This window comes from Patella vulgata, chromosome 2 (assembly GCF_932274485.2).
Source record: "Patella vulgata chromosome 2, xgPatVulg1.2, whole genome shotgun sequence".
Classification (NCBI taxonomy): domain Eukaryota; kingdom Metazoa; phylum Mollusca; class Gastropoda; family Patellidae; genus Patella; species Patella vulgata.
Window position 1 is genome coordinate 34,689,809 of NC_065880.2, and position 19,517 is coordinate 34,709,325.

The 19,517-nt window shown below is 34.4% G+C and overlaps 1 protein-coding gene across 2 annotated transcripts in view; it reads right to left on the minus strand.

The window, feature by feature from the left end:
• Positions 1-19,517, minus strand: part of LOC126811747 (bifunctional 3'-phosphoadenosine 5'-phosphosulfate synthase) — a 40,801-nt gene that overhangs the window by 15,812 nt on the left and 5,472 nt on the right. The window contains exon 1 of one of the 2 annotated variants that reach the window (XM_050537627.2): positions 4,056-4,214. The exons of the other annotated variant lie outside the window; for it this stretch is intronic. Coding sequence (XP_050393584.1) covers positions 4,056-4,082 — 27 coding nt within the window. The 5' untranslated portion in view covers positions 4,083-4,214. Of the gene's footprint in view, positions 1-4,055; positions 4,215-19,517 lie in introns of those variants that run through there. 2 annotated transcript variants of the gene reach the window in all.

The window sequence follows — 19,517 nt, forward strand, 5'->3', positions numbered from 1 at the left end:
TTAAGTATGTGTAGCAGCCTCCAGTTTTCTGTCCCTCCCCACCCTCCAGAAAGGAGAATTTCTAACCTTCATTAAGCTACTAGCACAAAATACAGGAAGTCTGTTAATAGATCTGCTAATGGCTATCTCAGTCTTCAGCATATGGGCAAATCATGTTCTGTCTTAATCAAAAGAATATGTATGGAGTCAGTCATTCGTTCATGAAACATTTCTAAATAAATGAAATGAAATGGAGTTTAGCATCCTACTGTTCTGCTCCAACTCCAACTAGACGGGCATATGTCATACAGTGTGCTACATGTATGAGGGAAATGTTGCCCGGTCAGGGGCACTATGACCTACTCTTATATCTAATTCCAACTGCCAAGGGATCTTTAACAGTTTTTCATCCCATCCGAATGACTATACATTGTTCCTTGCCAGGCCCTCATTCCTGCACCACTGACAAGGAGGGACCACGCCGGAAAATCCTGATGAACCTTCTCTGTCAATGCAGGGATCGAACACAGGACCTCCAGGTTAGCGACAAGTCTATGTCCATTCCTGTATGAAGAAGCTACAAAGGAGTGTTCCATTAAAAATTTGTTTGAAGCTGTGGTAGAAGGCATAGATTTTAGAATGGTATATATTGGCACACAATAATAAACAATAGGTTACAAGAAAGGCACTAAAGCTCCTTAAACTAAAGTTTCAGGCAATGAATCACTCAAATTTTTCATTACTTTTGGGTGGATGATTTTAATGCGAGAGATGCTTAAAAATGATAGATAAGTAATTTTCTATACTTAAAAAAGATGTACTTGAATGGTTACAGTCTGTTGATTGATCTTTATCAAAAATATTTCTATTTTACTGGGAGAAGCCAAAGTTAATGATAACACACCCTGAGAAAAATGGAAATCTAACTATTATCTGTGCTTGCCTTATATACTATTATGGACAAACATGATTATATAACATGCCTTAAAGGTTATTAAATCCCCCACCTCTCAATTATCTTAATTGTCCAAATAATAGTCACAGTGTATATAAATATTTTATAGTGAGATTAAAATAATAAATCTATAAGGAGTTTATTTAGTTTGTTGTTTTAAGTTATCAACTTCAAAGTGGGGTTTTATTTTTCAAAATCTGAAAAAATGAAAAAAGCTGTCATGTTTCTAGACCTGATATTTAGATCTGAATATAAAAACACAATTTTTTTTTTCAAAGCTATGGGAGAACTTTAACAACATAAAGACTTAAAATGTCGGACTGGCAACTTTTGACCATTAATACAGTCTTCTCTCAATCTGGGAGAATAATTTGAAACACACAGACCCCCAATTAGTATCACAATCTACAATTATCTTGCCATACCTTAAAATATTATTTACATTTAAAAAATCATTTTAAAAACATTTTAAATACATTTTGGAATGTACTCCATGTCTTTTAGGTCCAGAATGTTATCATTTTAATAGTAGCTGTTTCTATGGTAACAGTAAATTTTATCATCTAACAACTTTCACAATAACAATATGATATCCAAATGTGTAACCCAGAGAACTAAAACTCTCCAGTTTATCTATATTTATTGGTGGATATCTATTACAAATATAACTCATATTGTAATATCTCATTTCAGGTATGAGAGAATGATCCTTGATGCTCAGAACAGGTCTACTGACAACATAACATACATCCAAAACTTAGGCTGCCTATCTACAGTTAGCTCCAGGTTTGAATAGACGAATTGCTGTGCGCAAGTATGCATAACATATAGAAAATAGTCCATGTATTGAGAATACTTATAGTATATATAGTAAATACATTCTTAAAATTCAACTATTTTCAACAAGAATGAAGAAGTCAACCAAGTATCTTCATTTGAACACAGCCCCACACACAATCCTACATAATATATTATATAACAACAAAATCCAGTGCATTCAAGAATTTGTGTTCCCTACGCATATGGGACTGACAACTTCATTATATACTCTTCAAAAAAAGTAGGGGATATTGAAATGCAAATACCTATGCAGGTTGTGATATGATAAATAGTCATGGACACTTGACATGCTTTGGGAGTATGTTCACAGATGAAGAACTTATCGCCCCAACAGAACCACTGAGCTGCACATGCGACACGCAATAGCGCCATATACTTGGGAGGGGTTCATTGTCAAATTTGACACTTCAAGGAAGAGTTGATGAAAACTGCCGCTTGCTGGTTTATCCTATCCATGTTTGCTTTCCTATCGGTTCTTGCATAAGATTTACTGTTTAGCATATCTTTGCTTTAGTGTGTTACGTTTAATTTGATCGGGAGCGTGTTCGTCGACGTCAACAGACAACACCGCAAGAATTGGCTGTGGCACTGCAAGAGGAGTGGGTCAGATTGCCCCAAATCATGATTTGACGGTTGATTAGGAGCATGTCACGATGAATTGCTCAAAGTCTGAGGATTGGTGGAGCAATTACTCATTATTAAGACAAAAATCAAAAACGTCCATTTTCACTTTTGACAGTGTATCTCTTTGCGAGTGAAATGGGGCCGTCAGATAAGCCACCCATATGAACTGTTTATGTTCATGTGTAGGCAATTGGCCTGTTATTAACATACACTGGTTACCTCTAATAAAAAGAGCAGTGCATTTGCACAGTTTTTTATTGTTTCTGAATATCCCCTACTTTTTTGAAGAGTATATATTAAGATAATTCTGATCAAAAGACAAGTTATATTATATCATAAATAAACTGTAAGCCATCATAAATAGCAACAAAGTGTTACATATTTTATCTCTTAGATAAAACAAAATAATTGTCCTGCAATCTTCTTAAAACTACCTTTTAACCTTTATATTATGCTGTTTAATTTCTTATTAATTTAGAAAAAATAGTCTACATTAATAACATTGTTGGTTAATACTAAAATAATTTTGAAATGTATTTTTTATTTGGCTGTGAGGTATAGAACAAGTAGCAGCATTGATGACAATCTTTACAAATTTATGATTAATATAATAATGTTAGACTATTGGGTGTCAACAGATAACAGAGAAATAAGTATTGGCTCAGTTGACTGATTTGACAGCTAAACCCTTTGGAATTAGTTCAGAATGAAGTGTTGAATTAGGTTGATCTAATGTGTTATTTTCAAGCAGGGAAATAACAGTTTTAGATGTATGTTAAATGACAGGAACTAGGTAGTGCCTGACATTTTGAACTTTGTGTCTAAGAGAAAAATTCTTGAATGTTGAACACAAAATCTGTTAAATCTCAACATAAAGAAATATGTCTACATTTGGTTCATAAATAAGCTCATACTCAATATTATATGTGAAGACTATATCATGTCATGTGAATAATCTAAAGCACAGCATGTGCATGTCATTAAACATTTTTATGAGTCAAATTAACTTGTATAAATTGAGAGGAAAGTGGGTTGAACAGAGACTTCATTTTACTGAAGAATTTATCATAAAACCAGACAACATTTGTTTATCTCATTAAAATAGTGACAATTAATATAAAATGGGTAATGAATTTAGTTAACTTTGAATAATATAACAATAAAAATAACCCTTTAAAACTAGTTATTACCAAATATCCAAGCTCAGATTTTCTTATTACCAAATATCCAAGCTCAGATTTTCTTATTATTACCAAAATTTGAAGCTCTGATTTTCTTTTTATTATAGTACCAAAATTACAAGCACTGATTTTCTTAGAGAGCATAATATTCTTTAGACTCATTAAAAGAAACTCTCAAATTACAAGTTAAATCTGTCCCAGTGATGACTTTGCACCTATGTTTTACAAATCTTCCGTACAACCTAATTCAAATGTGCAACGTGTACAGCCATAAGTCAAATCACATCAAATTGAAAATTATTCTTTTTACAACCAATCAAGCTTTCCAAGGCACCGATGTCTAGCTCCTTAAAGTTTAAGGTAAACTTATAAAATGTCTGTAAACCTCTTACCAGTACTTGATATACACACACTTAACTGTCTATGTACATACAACTATAATCAATTAACTAAAAATAAAGTGAAAACAATCTTACTTTATCAATCTTTGCTTTTTCACTCATAGTGTCTGTTTATCTGGTTGATCTGTCAACTATTCTTGTAATAGCTGATGTGGTATATGAATAAAGACAACACACTACTTATATCACTGACCTGCTGATGTGGCTCATTCAATCATCACCAATAGTCCCATAAACTGACCAATCAGAATGAGTAAAATTGTACACATGACCTATATCTCTATGGTGAAAATGGGAGTCGTCTGCTAGAAGACTAGAAAACTGTATACCACATGTCCATATTGTTTGCGATATCAATTGCATGGTTTTAGATGTTAAATAAACTAATTTCACCCACCACATGTTCACTATCAGTATTGATTTAAATCAGTGGTAAAACCCAAAACAAATAATATCTACATGTCACTTATCACTGACAAACCCAAAGCAAATAATATCTACAAACTATTTTTGCAAAAAAAAAAACCCCAACAAAATCTTGAAATTTTCCCTTTTAAGTAAAATAGCTTGCATCATTACATTTGAATTATACATGTATGGTGTGTTTATCTTTTTATCGATGTAGTACAATATCAAATTCAGAATTTTATCAAATGTCCCACCATTGTATGTACCGGTATTTAAAACCCTAAAATTTAACTGTACAAGTCTAGATCTGGCCAATCTAAAATTTAAGAAGTTGTACCCATTACACTATTTTAGTGAAAGAGCCATTCTCAGGACAGTTACATGTATGTATGGGCGGAACTCTTAACAGAAAATTTAATTACGTGTTTTACGGATAGGACAACCAGCGGTTGCCAGGCTAGAGACACTCTCTTTTGCAAGAGATGGATAGAGAACAAGCTAAAAAAAAAAAGCAATTTTTGTACAATCTGGGGCCATAATCCAGGAAGTTATGATAGCTCCAAATTACTACGTAGTACCACAATATTTGTCAATCATTTTGGTAATTATATATCTGTCCACCTAAACTTATCCTGATCCTTATCAACCATCCGTGACTATCACTAGTTAATGTATCATCTTAAACACTCGTAGGTCCAGCTTGTAAATATGGACATGGTGACGTAATTCTCGACAAACCCCCTAATTCATCTCCTTTGGTGCAGATGCACATAAGCATTGAGTAGATGTCTGAGAAAGACACGTGGTTAGTTCATATAACACCAAAGACACTACCCTTGTTCGACCTTCAAAACAACATGCTGCTAAACTCGAGGACCCTCCTTTAAAATGTGTCCTACATTATGTTTTGTAAATATTATAGTTGATTATTTGTATATTATTTTTTCATGTTCTATTGTGTTCTGTATTCCTGCAAATTTGTATCAATAGTCTGTCATCAGTCTAGAGGATCAGTTTTGTCATCTTTTTCCTATCTCAACAACAGCTGGCAGTTCGCTAAAATCTTGCAGTGTACATGTTACATTAAATCATATAACTAAATGTCAATGATGGTATCTTTAAATCGTGATACACCGCAAAATAAGCTGTCAACTCTGGGCGTTTCTTTTAATGAATTCATATCTCGTCTCGTTGATTTATGTTTTAGTCATCTGTATCTTCAGATTGCTTTAGTTTAACTAAGTAACGATGTTCACCTGAATCCAGGTCCACCTAACCTTTCCGTTCTCCACCTTAATACAAAAAGCATTAGAAACAAAATTGATGAAATTTCATTGGAATTAATAAAGTTCGATATTTTGACGTTTTCGGAAACATGGCTACATGACTCGGTTGATCTCACTAATATCACAATCGATAGTTATAATCCACCGATCCTACTAAACCCCGAGAATTGTAAGAGTGGCGGTATAGCAGTTTACATCAAAGAATACCTACACTTCAAACCAAGATATGACCTCACAATTAAAAGTTTGGAAGCTCTGTGGATTGAGGTTCGGTATGCAAAAGATAAATTTCTGATAGGCACTTTTTACCGCCCACACTCTGATAGTATTCCCATTGGAATTTAATTGAAGATAGTTTTAATTTCACTAAGGATTTCGCTGATTTTAACACTGTCCTTTCAGGTGATTTTAATGTAAGATTCATGACTTTATCGATAATTTAGAATTTAAACAAGTGATTAATTCCCCTACCCGTATCCAGCTATTGTAAGCTGTCCTGATTTCATAAAAGATATTGAAATTCTTGATTGTAGCATAAGTGATCATAGCCCAATCGTCCTTTATCTTAACATCTCCAAACCGAAATTCCATAGATAACAACGAACTCTCTGGAAATACCAAAATCTAGATGTAGATAGCCTAAATAGATTTATCTCTAATTATGACTGGGAAGCACTGTTCTTAAACAAACAGGATCTTGAATCTCTTGCTGCTAATTTCTCAGAGGTAATTATTAATGGAATAAAAACATTTGTGCCCCATAAAAACGTGACTATCTGGCCAAAAGACCCTCAATGGTTTAACAGCCACTTGAGAAAACTACTAAGACAGAAAAACAGACTTCACAAGAAAGCAAAATTATCAAATAATTCAGAACAATGGCGTAAATTTCAAATATTTAGAAATAAAGTTACATCGGAAGTTGTCGTCCTTAGGGTATAAGGAATAAGTATTCCAAGCTCCAACATAATCCATTCAGTATTGTGGCCTTCGGGCGCTAAAGGCAAAAATTGGGCATGGCTCTGCCCCTGGGGGTTGGGTCATTCACCAAAATCAATAGTTTACACCCTTAGACTATAAGGAATACATATGCCAAGTACAAGTTGCCATTCAGAATTGCAGCCTGTCAACGATAAACACAAAAATTGGACGTGGCTCTGCCCCTGGGGGTCGGGACATGCAGTTGTCGTCCTTAGGCTATAAGGAATACATATCCAAAGACAATCCATTAGGAATCACAAAGAAAAAATGGGTGTTGCTCTGCCACTGGGGGTTGGGCAATCACCAAAAAACAATAGGGGGCATCCTTAGGGTATAAGGAATAGGTATGCAAAGTTTCAAAATGATCTGTTAAGAATTGCAGTCTGTAGATGACAAACAAATAAATACAAGAAATGGGAGTGGCTCTGTCCCAGAGGGTCGGGCATGCACCAAAAACAATAGGGATCATCCTTAGGGTATAACGAATTCATACGAATATTTTTCAAGACGATTGATTAAGAATTGTGGCCTGTAGGCGACACACAGACACACAATAAGAAAATGGGAGTGACTCTGCCCCTGGGGGTTGGGCATGCACCCCAAACGATAGGGATGTTCCTTAGGGTACAAAGAATAAGTATGCAAAGTTTCAAGATGAATCGTTGAGAAATGCGGCCTGTAGACTACAAACAAATACAAAAAATGGGTGTGGCTCTGCCCCTGGGGATCGGGCATGCACCAAAAACATTAAGGATCATCTATAGGGTATAAGGAATAAGTGCGTAAAGTTTCAAGATGCTCACTTAAGAATTGTGGCCTGTAGGCGACACACAGACACACAAAAAGAAAATGGGCATGGCTCTGCCTCTGGGGGATGGGCATGCACCCCAAACGATAGGGATGTTCCTTAGGGAGCAAAGAATAAGTATGCAAAGTTTCAATATGAAATGCGGCCACCTGTAAGCGACACACAGACACGCAAAAAGAAAATGGGCGTGGCTCTGCCCCTGGGGGTTGGGCGTGCACCCCAAACGATAGGGATGTTCCTTAGGGTACAAAGAATAAGTATGCAAAGTTTCAATATGATATGTTACGAAATGCGGCCTGTAGATGACAAACAAAGAAATACAAAAAATTGGCGTGGCTCTGCACCTAGCATCAAAAACAATAGGGATCATCCTTAGGGTATAAGGAATAAGTATATAAAGTTTATAGGGTATAAGGAATAAGTATATAAAGTTTATAAAGTATATAAGATATGGTGATATATCAACTAAACGTTTTTTAAAATCGGAAAAAAAATTGTGACCTCTAGAGAATCCACAAATAAAAATTCAATTTTTCAACCAATCAGAGGCCATAATCCAGGAAGATACTATCTGATATGCGCGAATATGGAAAGGAACCAAGATCTTTAGGATATAAACATGCATTCCAAGTTTCATCAAAATCGGATGAAAATTGTGACCTCTAGAGGGTCCACAACCTTGATGTACCATATTTTACACTATTTGCGTACAAGGGGTGGCAGTTTTGGTCCGATTTTCAAGAAATCCAAACTCAACCGTCATTAGGGTGTAACAGTGATATACTAAAACGTTTTTTTTAAATCAAATAAAAATTGTGACCTCTAGATAGACCACAAGCTAAAGGAGCGAATTTTCGTACAATATGCTCGAATATTAAAAGGAACCAAGATATGCAGGTTATAAACATGCATTTCAAGTTTCATCAAATCTGATCAAAATTGTGACCTCTAGAGTGTCCACAAGCTAAAAACGTGATTTTTCGTACAATCGGGGGCCATAATCCATTCAGTTATGGTCCGATACATGCCAATATCGAAAGGAACCGAGATCTTTGGGAGATAGACCTATATTTCAAGTTTCATCAAAATCGGATAAAAATTGTGGCTAGTAGACTGTCCACAAACAAATTCGAAAATCGCTTTCTACTGTACGAGACACTTTCTGGGAAAATTTTGGACATTTTTCAAAGATGGTGACAAAACGGAAGTTATCTACTCCCACATACGAACAAAAGCTTGAAATGTGCCTTTGAATCAATTATTATCCGGCTCTTGCACTTTATTTTTAATCAAGCTAAGATTGAATTTTGGTCTTCAGCTAACTCAGATCTTCGCTTAACTCAGATAAAATTGGTCAGTCCACTTAAATCCGACTTATGCCAAGTTTACTGTATAAAATTAGCATATTTCTCTCAACTCCTGTAAAAGTCTAACCAGCCTGGCTAGACTCAGGAAACCACTACATCATACGATCATCTAAGTATTCTAGCCCTCGCTCCCTCTTTTATAGGTGCCTATCCCTATGGACATGCAAAATATCCCGCATATTGACAGGGATTACTACCTAATTTGGTTAACAAATATGATACACATTTATGACAAATAAATTGTAAATGACTAACATGTATATCAATCTATAGATCAGTTAACGTATCAAAATAACCTGCATTAATTGCTAAATTTCTTGATTATGAATATAGAATCAATAATTTGTACAAATAACAATATTGTTAACCTTGATATTGTTACAATATTTCATGGTGTTACTTGATTCTTGACGTGACAAGGCGTGACCATTGACCTGATGTAGCGAAACACATCAGTAGTGCTTTTACGCAGTTCTAGCTTAAGCTGGATATGGTCATATTCATGCGGCAATTACCACCACTACTAAACCGGTTTCCATTGCCACACTGAGAAGGGTTCGTTTATGTTCATGGCAAAGTGTACACAGTACCACGATGTTTCATACAGTCCAATACACTAGACTCTGTTCCTTGCCAGGCCCTTCGTCCTGCAGCAGTTCTAATCGTTCAATTTTATTTCAATAATTCGCATGCGTGTAGTGGTCTTTAGTGTTAACCATTCGGCCACCCATGCCCCCAAATTATATCTAAGAGGATGCTTATCAGTTCAATAAGATTGGAAATTAATGTGTAGACAGGGTGTCCACTCATACGCTGACTATCCAATTTTGTAAGAGGTATGTAATTTGAACAGGGCATTTTTCAATGTCAGACATACAGAAAAAGATGCAAGTCATTCTGATGAAGCAACTAAAAACAACTGGGCTATGTTGTTTTTTGCCTGATACTATACATGTATAACCTCAATTGATAATTTCAAGGTTGAGCCAAAGCCTGATGAAAAAAGATATGTAGTAGTTATTAGCACACTTTCCGAGGTGTATCGGTGAATATCACCGATACACCAAGGAAAGGTGCTAATAAGTTACTTACATCACATTTCTATCGAGTATTGTGAAGCAAAATGTGAAAAATAGTATTTATTATCGAGTCGTTTCAACCGAAAAGTGACAAATACTTTCTTCTCTTTCATTATTTATCCCTTTCTGAGCCTCACGTTACATTTCATGGTAGAATGATTTCGCAGTGGAGAGACGACCTGAGTAGTATTTACACGTGCGTCTTGCTATGATACTCTGAGCGGAAAACAATCACGTGTTTGTTTAGACCACATCGTCAAAACAACTTGTCTATGGCGTAGAGGACTGCGATATTATTAAATGTAGTGTAAAGGAAATGCGAAACGTGGGTCATTCCTGGTGAAAGTATGCATCGGCGGATGGTTCTTCCGTTGAAATTTATTTGTAATAAAGTTTATGACTTTCTAGGCGTTTTTTTCATCCTGCTTATTTTCAATGCCTGTGAAGTGTCCAGCAAGAGAACTACGCTTTCTATCATCACAATTAATTAAAATAATTATTCAATATTCTAATTTATATATTTTGCATATTAATATAAATCAAACCAAATTATGAAATAGATGCCAATTGATATGTATAATAATTGATTTTTGTAATATGTTGTTATGTTAATTTAATGTCATTGTATATGTTTTTGAACTGCCATGTAGTTCCCCCCATTTTGTTTTGTGACGATGATTTTGACTAGTTGTTTCATGTACATTGTATAGAGCCATCGTAATCAATTGCGATCTGGGTCGGACTAAACATCCGCTACTTATTGCTTGATAGGTATCTAAAACGGTATAAAAGTATCCGTGTATCAGAAATGAACAGTACTCTTTCTGTACATTTCTGATACACGGATACTTTTATGCATGTATTGCAAATAAACAGGACAGTTTTATCAAAGGTTGCCATTGGCAACGAGTAGAAGTGGGATGTAATACATAATATAATGACCTTTTTAATATCGGTTTACACATAATTCAAATGAATGGTCTATGATTTATGTGCATATTTTATCTATAGAAGACCAAATGGGACAATATTAATGATTTGTATTTCTACATTCTAATTGAAAAATAAAATAGACTAGAATTTCTAGTTTATTTTATTTTTCAATTTTTATATTTAAAGATATAAAAATATTTCCTATAAAATGCTGAAAATGAAACATAAAGTCAATTTCTTGTTTAAAATGTTGATTTCGTGCATGAAATGTTGACATCAGAATGTAGAAAAAAAACAATAATTAGTTTAAAATATTGCTTTCATATAGAAAATGTTCAAACTGGAATATAGAAACACAAATCATTAATCTTGTCCCATTTGGTCTCCCATATTTATCAGGACACTTGTGCATGAAAAAGAAGACTGTAAAACAGCTATCATGTAGTTATTATTATACATGTAGATAGGACAATAATTAAACATGCATTATGCAAGAGCAAAATCTGCTTATTACAAGTCTTTCTTTAGGCCTGAAATGTTATCTAAATTATCAATTAGACATTAATTAACTTATCCAGACCATAATAAACTCTCGATGTCAAGGCTAGCCTTCGATGTTGGCTGGATTAGATTCCTATATGCCGCTAACGGCCATTGATAATTAAATCAAAAAAAAGTGGATAATCGAGACTATGCTGTTTATATTAATGGTTTTTGTTATGATGACCAAGACTATGCAAAAATTTCACACGCTTCTTTCTCGGCTCATAGTGGATCAATTTGACTGAAATTTTCAGCAAATTACCTTTACACTATCTAGTTTTTAACTATTATAGCAAGAACTGCCATCTCTTTATCTTATCTCCCATAATGTATCTTTAACCTTTATCCAATATGCAGGCAGGGGAGACTGTCTTAAAGATAGTCCTACAAAGGGTAAAAATAAGCCCACATAGCAGCTTTGTCTCAAAAAAACAAAAAAACCAAAAAAAACAGCCATAGCATAGAAAGCAACTCTTACGAAAGGAAAACTTGGGAGCTGGATAAGGATTCTTCAAGAGAACTGTCCCAAAGTCTTGATCAATCAAATTAACCATTTGACTTATGTGTCACAAATATAATTATAGTTTTTGATTAGAATAGAGCATAATCTTGACACCATATCTATACAATTGTTTTTTACTTGCTAATTATTATAACAAGATAAGATGCACAAGATAAATTCTGATTCTAAAGAAGCAAAAAGAAGGAAATCGCCAAAATATGCCAAAAATGACTTTTCAAACCCCACTAACAACAATACAGCGAAATTGTTAAGAAAATTACAATCAAACCTCTAGTTTTACTAAATGAATTATAAAAATATTATAGCTTACAATAACAAAAAGGACTTTTTGCATTTTTTCAAAATTGAGGTAAATTAATTCAATGGGTTTTTTTTTATGTATGAAATTAAGAGCAATGCATGAAAAAAGATTTCAGTCAAATAGACTCAATTTCTACATTTCTATTTTGTGTGATTAATGTTTAGTGATTTAATGAGATTTGTTTTAATAAAGTGTTAAACAAAAAATTTACCCCCCACTATGCATATGCGCTCATGCCCACTTTTTTTTGGTTCACCACTTCTCAAATTTTGTGTGCCATGTGTAAATAATAGTAAAAACTATGTTAAAACTTTACATATTTAACGATTTTAATGTAACAATCTTTAACAAAATCAGTTTCCATCTAATTAAAGTTTTTTACAATGAATTGAATTTGATTCCGAAAAATCTATCGTTAGTCCAAAATAATTACAAAATGCAAATAATCATTCCTGAACCTAATTTGAAAATATTAAAAAATGATCTATTACCACATTCATGGCCAGTTGATAAGAATACTGAGCTGACATTTTTCAAAGCGACTCTCTTAACTTTTAAAATTTTTGAAGTATGATCCCTTGTTCTTGTAACATATGTGCTGTCATTGATTTCTTTCGTGCTAATGAAACTCTACTTATATTTATAACATAGATATGACACGAACAGATGATGATGTGGCACATGTAACAATACTTGTAACTAGTTGGTTGATACATAAAACTTATTTTGTTTTATATTTACTTGTTAACACCAATCAATATAAATCTATATTATGAATACACTGATTTTGAACCTTCTTTTTCTCTCAATACACCGATCATTATGACAATAATAAATATGTTTATTAAAGAAACATTATGTAAGAATGATTTAGAAAAAAAGATGGTCGTTCTTGCTATAATAGTTAAACCAGCAGTTGCCAGGCATGACACACCCACATTTCGCACGAGATGAATAGAGAACAAGCTATAAAATAAGCGATTTTTCGTACAATCACAGGCCATAATCCAGGAAGTTATGGTCTGAAATTCATGAATATCAAAAGGGACTGAGACATTTGGGATATAAGGATATATTTGAAATTGCACATAAGGTCACCAAACAAAATTTTCTGTACTTGTACCCTGTGGTTACTATATGCAATTTACGGTAAAGTCCCACCAATCAGATTAAAATTAAGTCACAAATATAGACCTCTCGTAAAAACAACTTTGCCAATTATCGAAAACACTCTTAATCCCCTCAGGCGCCAGTGACGTCACAGTGACCGAATTCATATTCGGAATGCTTATTCCTTAATTACCTATGTACAGGAGGGATATGTATTCATTAACGCCTGGCTGATTCCTTAAATAAATAAAACAATTGACCCCGGAATAATTTGTTTGGTAATTTATTTTAATTTAAGATACAATTTAGGATTTGTTTTACAATACGATAATAAGAACAGTCGCTGTAGCCATATTCCATGTGTCGATTTGATCAGAATAAATTGGAGTAAACCAACAGTAAACTTGTACAATAATTAATTGGTTGGGTAGCGGTACTTCTGGATGTGATTGACAAAGAAACTGCGTCGAATCGGCTTCATTGTCCCAGCACACCAATAGAGATGCCATCAATTTTGTTTTCAAACCTGGAAGAAACAATAATAATCATAATTTTATAATTAACATTTATCACAGAAAACTCTGAACACATATTCAATTTATAAGAATATTTTTTTCTTGGCATAATAATTATTGTTAGCTATAAATTAAAAAACAAGACATGAAATGAAATGAAATGAAATGGGGTTTAACGTCCTACTGTTCTGCTCAACAAGACATGAATAAAGATATTATATTACGTCAAATTGATACGATAGTTGAAATAGATCTGATATACTTCAGACAAAATTATTTAAAGTAGATACAAAGTAGATGAAGGTTACCACCCGAATTTGGGTGAGCTTGATTTGACGTATTAGTCTAAAATAGATCATAAAAATTGAAATAGGAAAAATATCTCACTACGTTAGAATTAACAGTAGACCTACAACAAAATTTGGGCCAATTAATTTTGTTGGCAACCAACTATATTTGTGTATTAATGCAAGTGTCTATGCAAGTTTACACAGAATCAATACCAACTAAAAGTTGCACAGACATAAGATCATAAATTAATTAACATCTCGATGTTAAAAGTACTGGCGGAATTAAGAATACTGTCTGCGATATCACCTCGGTGGAAGAGGATATCAAACAAAGCTATTTTACACACACATTAAGAATGGTGATTAGGTAATTATCTTTTGTATGTCGGCCAGATCAAAGATATAGGTTCACACAAACCTTGCAATATTCTTTTTTTGACTTTGCAACGGGATAAATACGAATTAAGTCTTACCTGGACTAATTAGCGCTGTGGTCAGGTGTATCTGTCCTACCGTCTCCTCTCACCGTTATACCTTTCTATTTCAATCTGACACTGGCAATGTAATCGGCTTGGAATTGTTTCCATTTTAAATTAATAGCTGAGTGTAATATTGTTCGTTGGTGATTTATGTTGATTGCAGCATAGGGTATGTTCATGATCAAGAATGTCTTTACTTTGGACGGAAGAGAATCAACGGCACATTATGTTCCTTTTTTTTGCTGGAATTGCCACAACTTTCAACAACACAAAGATAATGTGTCATTTTAAATTTCACTCCAATCTAATATATTCCAGTTACAAAAGTATGTAAACTATTATAATTTAAGACGAGAAAGGTCAGCTCTTAAAAATGCTTTGAATTATAGTGATTTGTAGCTTACACGTAGTTAATTATAATCAGGTAATGATTAGGTCAGTAAACATGTTAATTGAACCGTCAATACACACTAGTCGACTGGTGATGTGTATGGATAGTGATAAGACCTTAATAGTGTATATTGTATGTGTGGTCCCTGTGATGTCACCGGCCAAAAGCGTTTTCGGGTGCTCGATACTAAAACACTAATATGTCAAAAAAATTTCATCAGATTGCTGTAAGCTTGCCGTAAAGTGTATACAGTGACCACTGGCTATAAGGACAGACAATTTCGTCTGGTGACCTTATGTGCACTTTGAGTTTCATCAAAATCGGATGAAAATTGTGATTTCTAGAGGGTCCACAACCTTGGTATTTCATACTTTTACACTATTTGCATACAAGGAGCGGCCATTTTGTCCGGCAGTTTGGGTCAGTTTTTATGAAATTCAGACTTAAACGTTCCTTAAAATTGAATACAGATTGTGACTCTAAAGGGTCCACAAGCTAAAAATTTGATTTTTCGAACAATCAGGGCCCATAATCCAGGAAGTTACATTTTGCAAGAGATGGATAGAAGACAAGCTAAAAACAAAAGCGATTTTTCATACAATCAGGGCCCATATTCCAGAAAGTAATGGTCTGATTGCACAAATATCGAAAGGGACTGAGATATTTGGGATATAAAGATATATTTTAAGTTATCAAAATCGGATAAAAATTTTGACCTCTAGAGGGTTCACAACCTTCGTATTACATACTTTTATACACATTGCGTACAAAGAGTGGCCATTTTGTCGGCCAGTTCATTTTGATTTTCCCCTTCATTATGGTGGACTAAGGATATATTTAAATGGTTTTTAAAATCATATAAAAAATTGTGACCTCTAGAGAATTCACAAACTAAAAAGCACAAATTTTTGTAAAATCAGTGGCCGTAATCCAGGAAGTTATGGTCTAATATGCACAAATAGCGAAAGGAACCAAGATCTTTAGGACATAAACATATATTTTAAGTTTCAGCAAAATCGGATAACAATAATTGTGAGGGTCCACAACCTTGGTATGACATACTTTTACACTATTTGCGTACAAGGAGCGGCCAATTTTTTTAGGCAGTTTTGGTCCGATTTTAGAACTCAAATTAGAACTCAACCATCATTAGGGTATAACAGTGATAAATTTAAACATTTTTAAAATTGGATAAAAATTATGACCTCTAGAGTGCCACAACCCAAATCTGGTTAAAAAGATCCAATAGGTCTAGAAGTGTTGGAAAAGGTAGATGTTTTAAAAATTGGTAGTGTATCTCAACTGGACCAGTTTCAGTGTCCCAAGCTCTCTTTAACGAATCACAGAGGTCTGAAATGAAGAAACATTATAACATTCATCATTGTGGGACATGAAATTAAGTTGCCTTTTCTCCTGTTGTTGTTTAATACCTCTAAAGGCATCAGACGAATTGGATGACGAATTGAATGAAAATGAACTGGCCAGACAATTAGTAATATCAGGAAGTGTTGTTAACGTGGTATTATCAACATTTAGATAGTTAACTAACAATGCACTACTTTAACCTTTTATCCTACGACTTCGATCTGGTATGGGAATAGATCCTCGAGACGTATATGCTTGCTATGAAGACTTCTTTGCTTGACGTATGGTTTTACGGGCCTTTGCCTGGACCATTTGGTATGCAGCAATATTCTCCATGGAAGGATGGTTCTGAAGTTGTCTGAGGATACGATCACACTCTTTGCAATCATCATTATACCATGTTTGCAATCGCCCGCTAAGCTATATCTTGAAGATTTGAAGTGAATAAAGCCATGGGCTCATCTGCATCTTCTAACTCTTTTGTATCAAAAGAGAAGAGACACAAAGACTCAAACAGAGCCCTATCAGCCTTATGCAACTTCCACCTCTGAGGTCTTTTAACCAGAGAGGGACCATTATTATAAATCAAGATAGGAAAGTGGTTACTTAATACTACCACACAGATCTTCGTTTACCCTCCATGTAAAATCCTGAAACAGGGCCGGAGAGCAAATGGTGAGATCAAGGCAAGAAAAAGAAGCTGTGGCAGGATGTAGATAAGTAGGTGAGTCATCATTTAATAAACACAATCTGCTATTTGTTTACACAGTAAAAGTCGGCAGAGCAGGTAGCACTATCTAACCAGGATTGCCACATCTAGTGCAGGTAGTTTTACTTCTGCAGACATTTTTACCATGTCCAATTTTTGGCAATTAAAGCATCTGAGTGGATTTGAGATATACGGATCTTCAGGTATATCCAAATAACCTGCCTTAATAGATTTCAGCAAATTGGGACGGTTGAAAGTGAGAATGTAAGTACTGGTCTGGATAACCATATCGTTACGTCTCATTCTTTTGACATGTGTGACGCCTTGTAGTGATAGGTTCTCCACCATTTCCTCCTCACTGCTGCCTTCTAGGTCCTATCATCGAATGACAGCTCTTGAAGAATTTATGATTTATGTGGCGATACTCTGATGGCAATGTTAGCCAAGGATTCGGATTTTAAGAGTAAATCCGAATGTTTTCTCTGGCACATTCCACAAGAACTGTTCCATTTTTCAATTTCTTGACTTATTTCGGTTCACCGGCCAAGCAAGTGATGCCTTTAGAAATTGTAAACGGTGATATTTTGGAAAAATCAACTTCAGAGGTACTCTCTATCAAGAGAAACCTTGGCCATGTACTTATATTTTTAGATGAGCTACACAGGGCATCATCATCATCTATCGATCTTTGTCTTTTCAATGATCTTTCATTGCTTGATAGGGGGTTGTATTGAGGATCCATGAAAATAAGACTAAAAATTCACCCTTCGTCGTCCCCCAAGTTACTTTCCTGCCTATCATGGGGAGGATACCCAGTGCATGGCCCAGAGATAAATATATTATCTAAGCTGATTGACCCGAGCCGTTGCTCTCCGATAAAGTGACTAGGACACAAAGGTTATTTTACTGAGTATAAAACGACCAAAGCCGATTGATCAGAATGGGTCACTCTGACCTCCCGTCTAGGTGAACCATGGGCCAAAGTAACGTGCTAGGAAGCCAAATCCCCACTCGATTACCAGGATTCCACTCTCCATCGACACGGGTCGCAACGCACGGCAAACACGTTTCCACATTACAGGGATTCTTTTAGTGGCTTTTTACAACATGCAGAAAATACGAAGGCTATATTTTTATCATCCCCTACCCCCCAGGGTGAAACAGACATTCAATAACCATCTTCATTTTATTAATTTGCATAATATAGATTTCAAACAGATCATATGATAACTTTTCTTGCTAGAGCATTGAAACAAGTTCAATAACAGTAATAAAATGTTTGTCACTTCACAGATAGGATGATATCCTCAGTTATAACAAGTAATTGTATTTAATAGAATTGTGAGTTCAATTATTAAATGCCACTGAAACAATATAATAAGTTGAAACAATGATCATTACAATCTGTTTCATGGCACTAATGTGAAAGCCTTCTTTTAACTCTGTGCAAGATGGCTGACATTTAGGTTCATGATCAGTATGTGTGACAGCACATCATACAGTGCCAATAACACATGCATTGTTTACATCAGATGTCGTAACAATAAATTGGTCCAGGCAGAATTGGTGCCTTTTACTCATTTTACACCTTTAATCTAAAGTCCACCAGTAAATTTAGTGTCACATAGAGCTTACCCCATAACTTATATACTGTAGGCCTACATCACATGTAAAATTTGTTTTAAGTTAAAAACAGAAACAACAAGAGGAAATAGAAGAAAGCTATGAACTGACTGAAAGACACCAAATACTATTAAATCTAATCTATTATTCGATGAGCAAAATAAATGTTTGAAAGATTAAATTGTATTTTTTGTTTCTAGAATAGAAGCAAATCCGTTTCTGTCAGTATCTCTGAGTTTTGTGGATTTTTATAATAAATAAATTTCAAAGTTACTTTCCTAAAAGAAATATTCATGTTACATCTTGTACAGCAATTGTCCATATGTTACCATTACTTTGAAACTCAATAGGCCATTACTAGTTCTATAATAAATTATAATTGGCAATTATTAAATACAGCTTGACAAAGTACAGGTGTCAAAAAATCAATATCGATTCAACATTCACAAATTAAAAGCAAGAGAGAGGGTAATTCCGTTACAGCAATTCTTGTAATTCATCATTGAAAATTTGACCATGAACATTGTTATTATTAATATTATGGTACTAGCAAACCATTATATTGGACAGAGGAATAGTCTGCCAATTTGGATAATAAACTTCCCCAAAACTAAGAACTTGATGCTGTATTCTTCAAGTACTTTGACATATTCATTTAAATGTCTGTGAATCATGATAGTTTGTTTGGTAAGGCCTACTGACTCAGATTGTTGGGACAGAAGACTGGATATTTAGTTCCTTTCAGAATTCCAACAAGTATTTGGGGAATTCTGGTTTTGGATGAAAATTCTCGATGTGCTTGGCACACCATTTACACGTCATGACT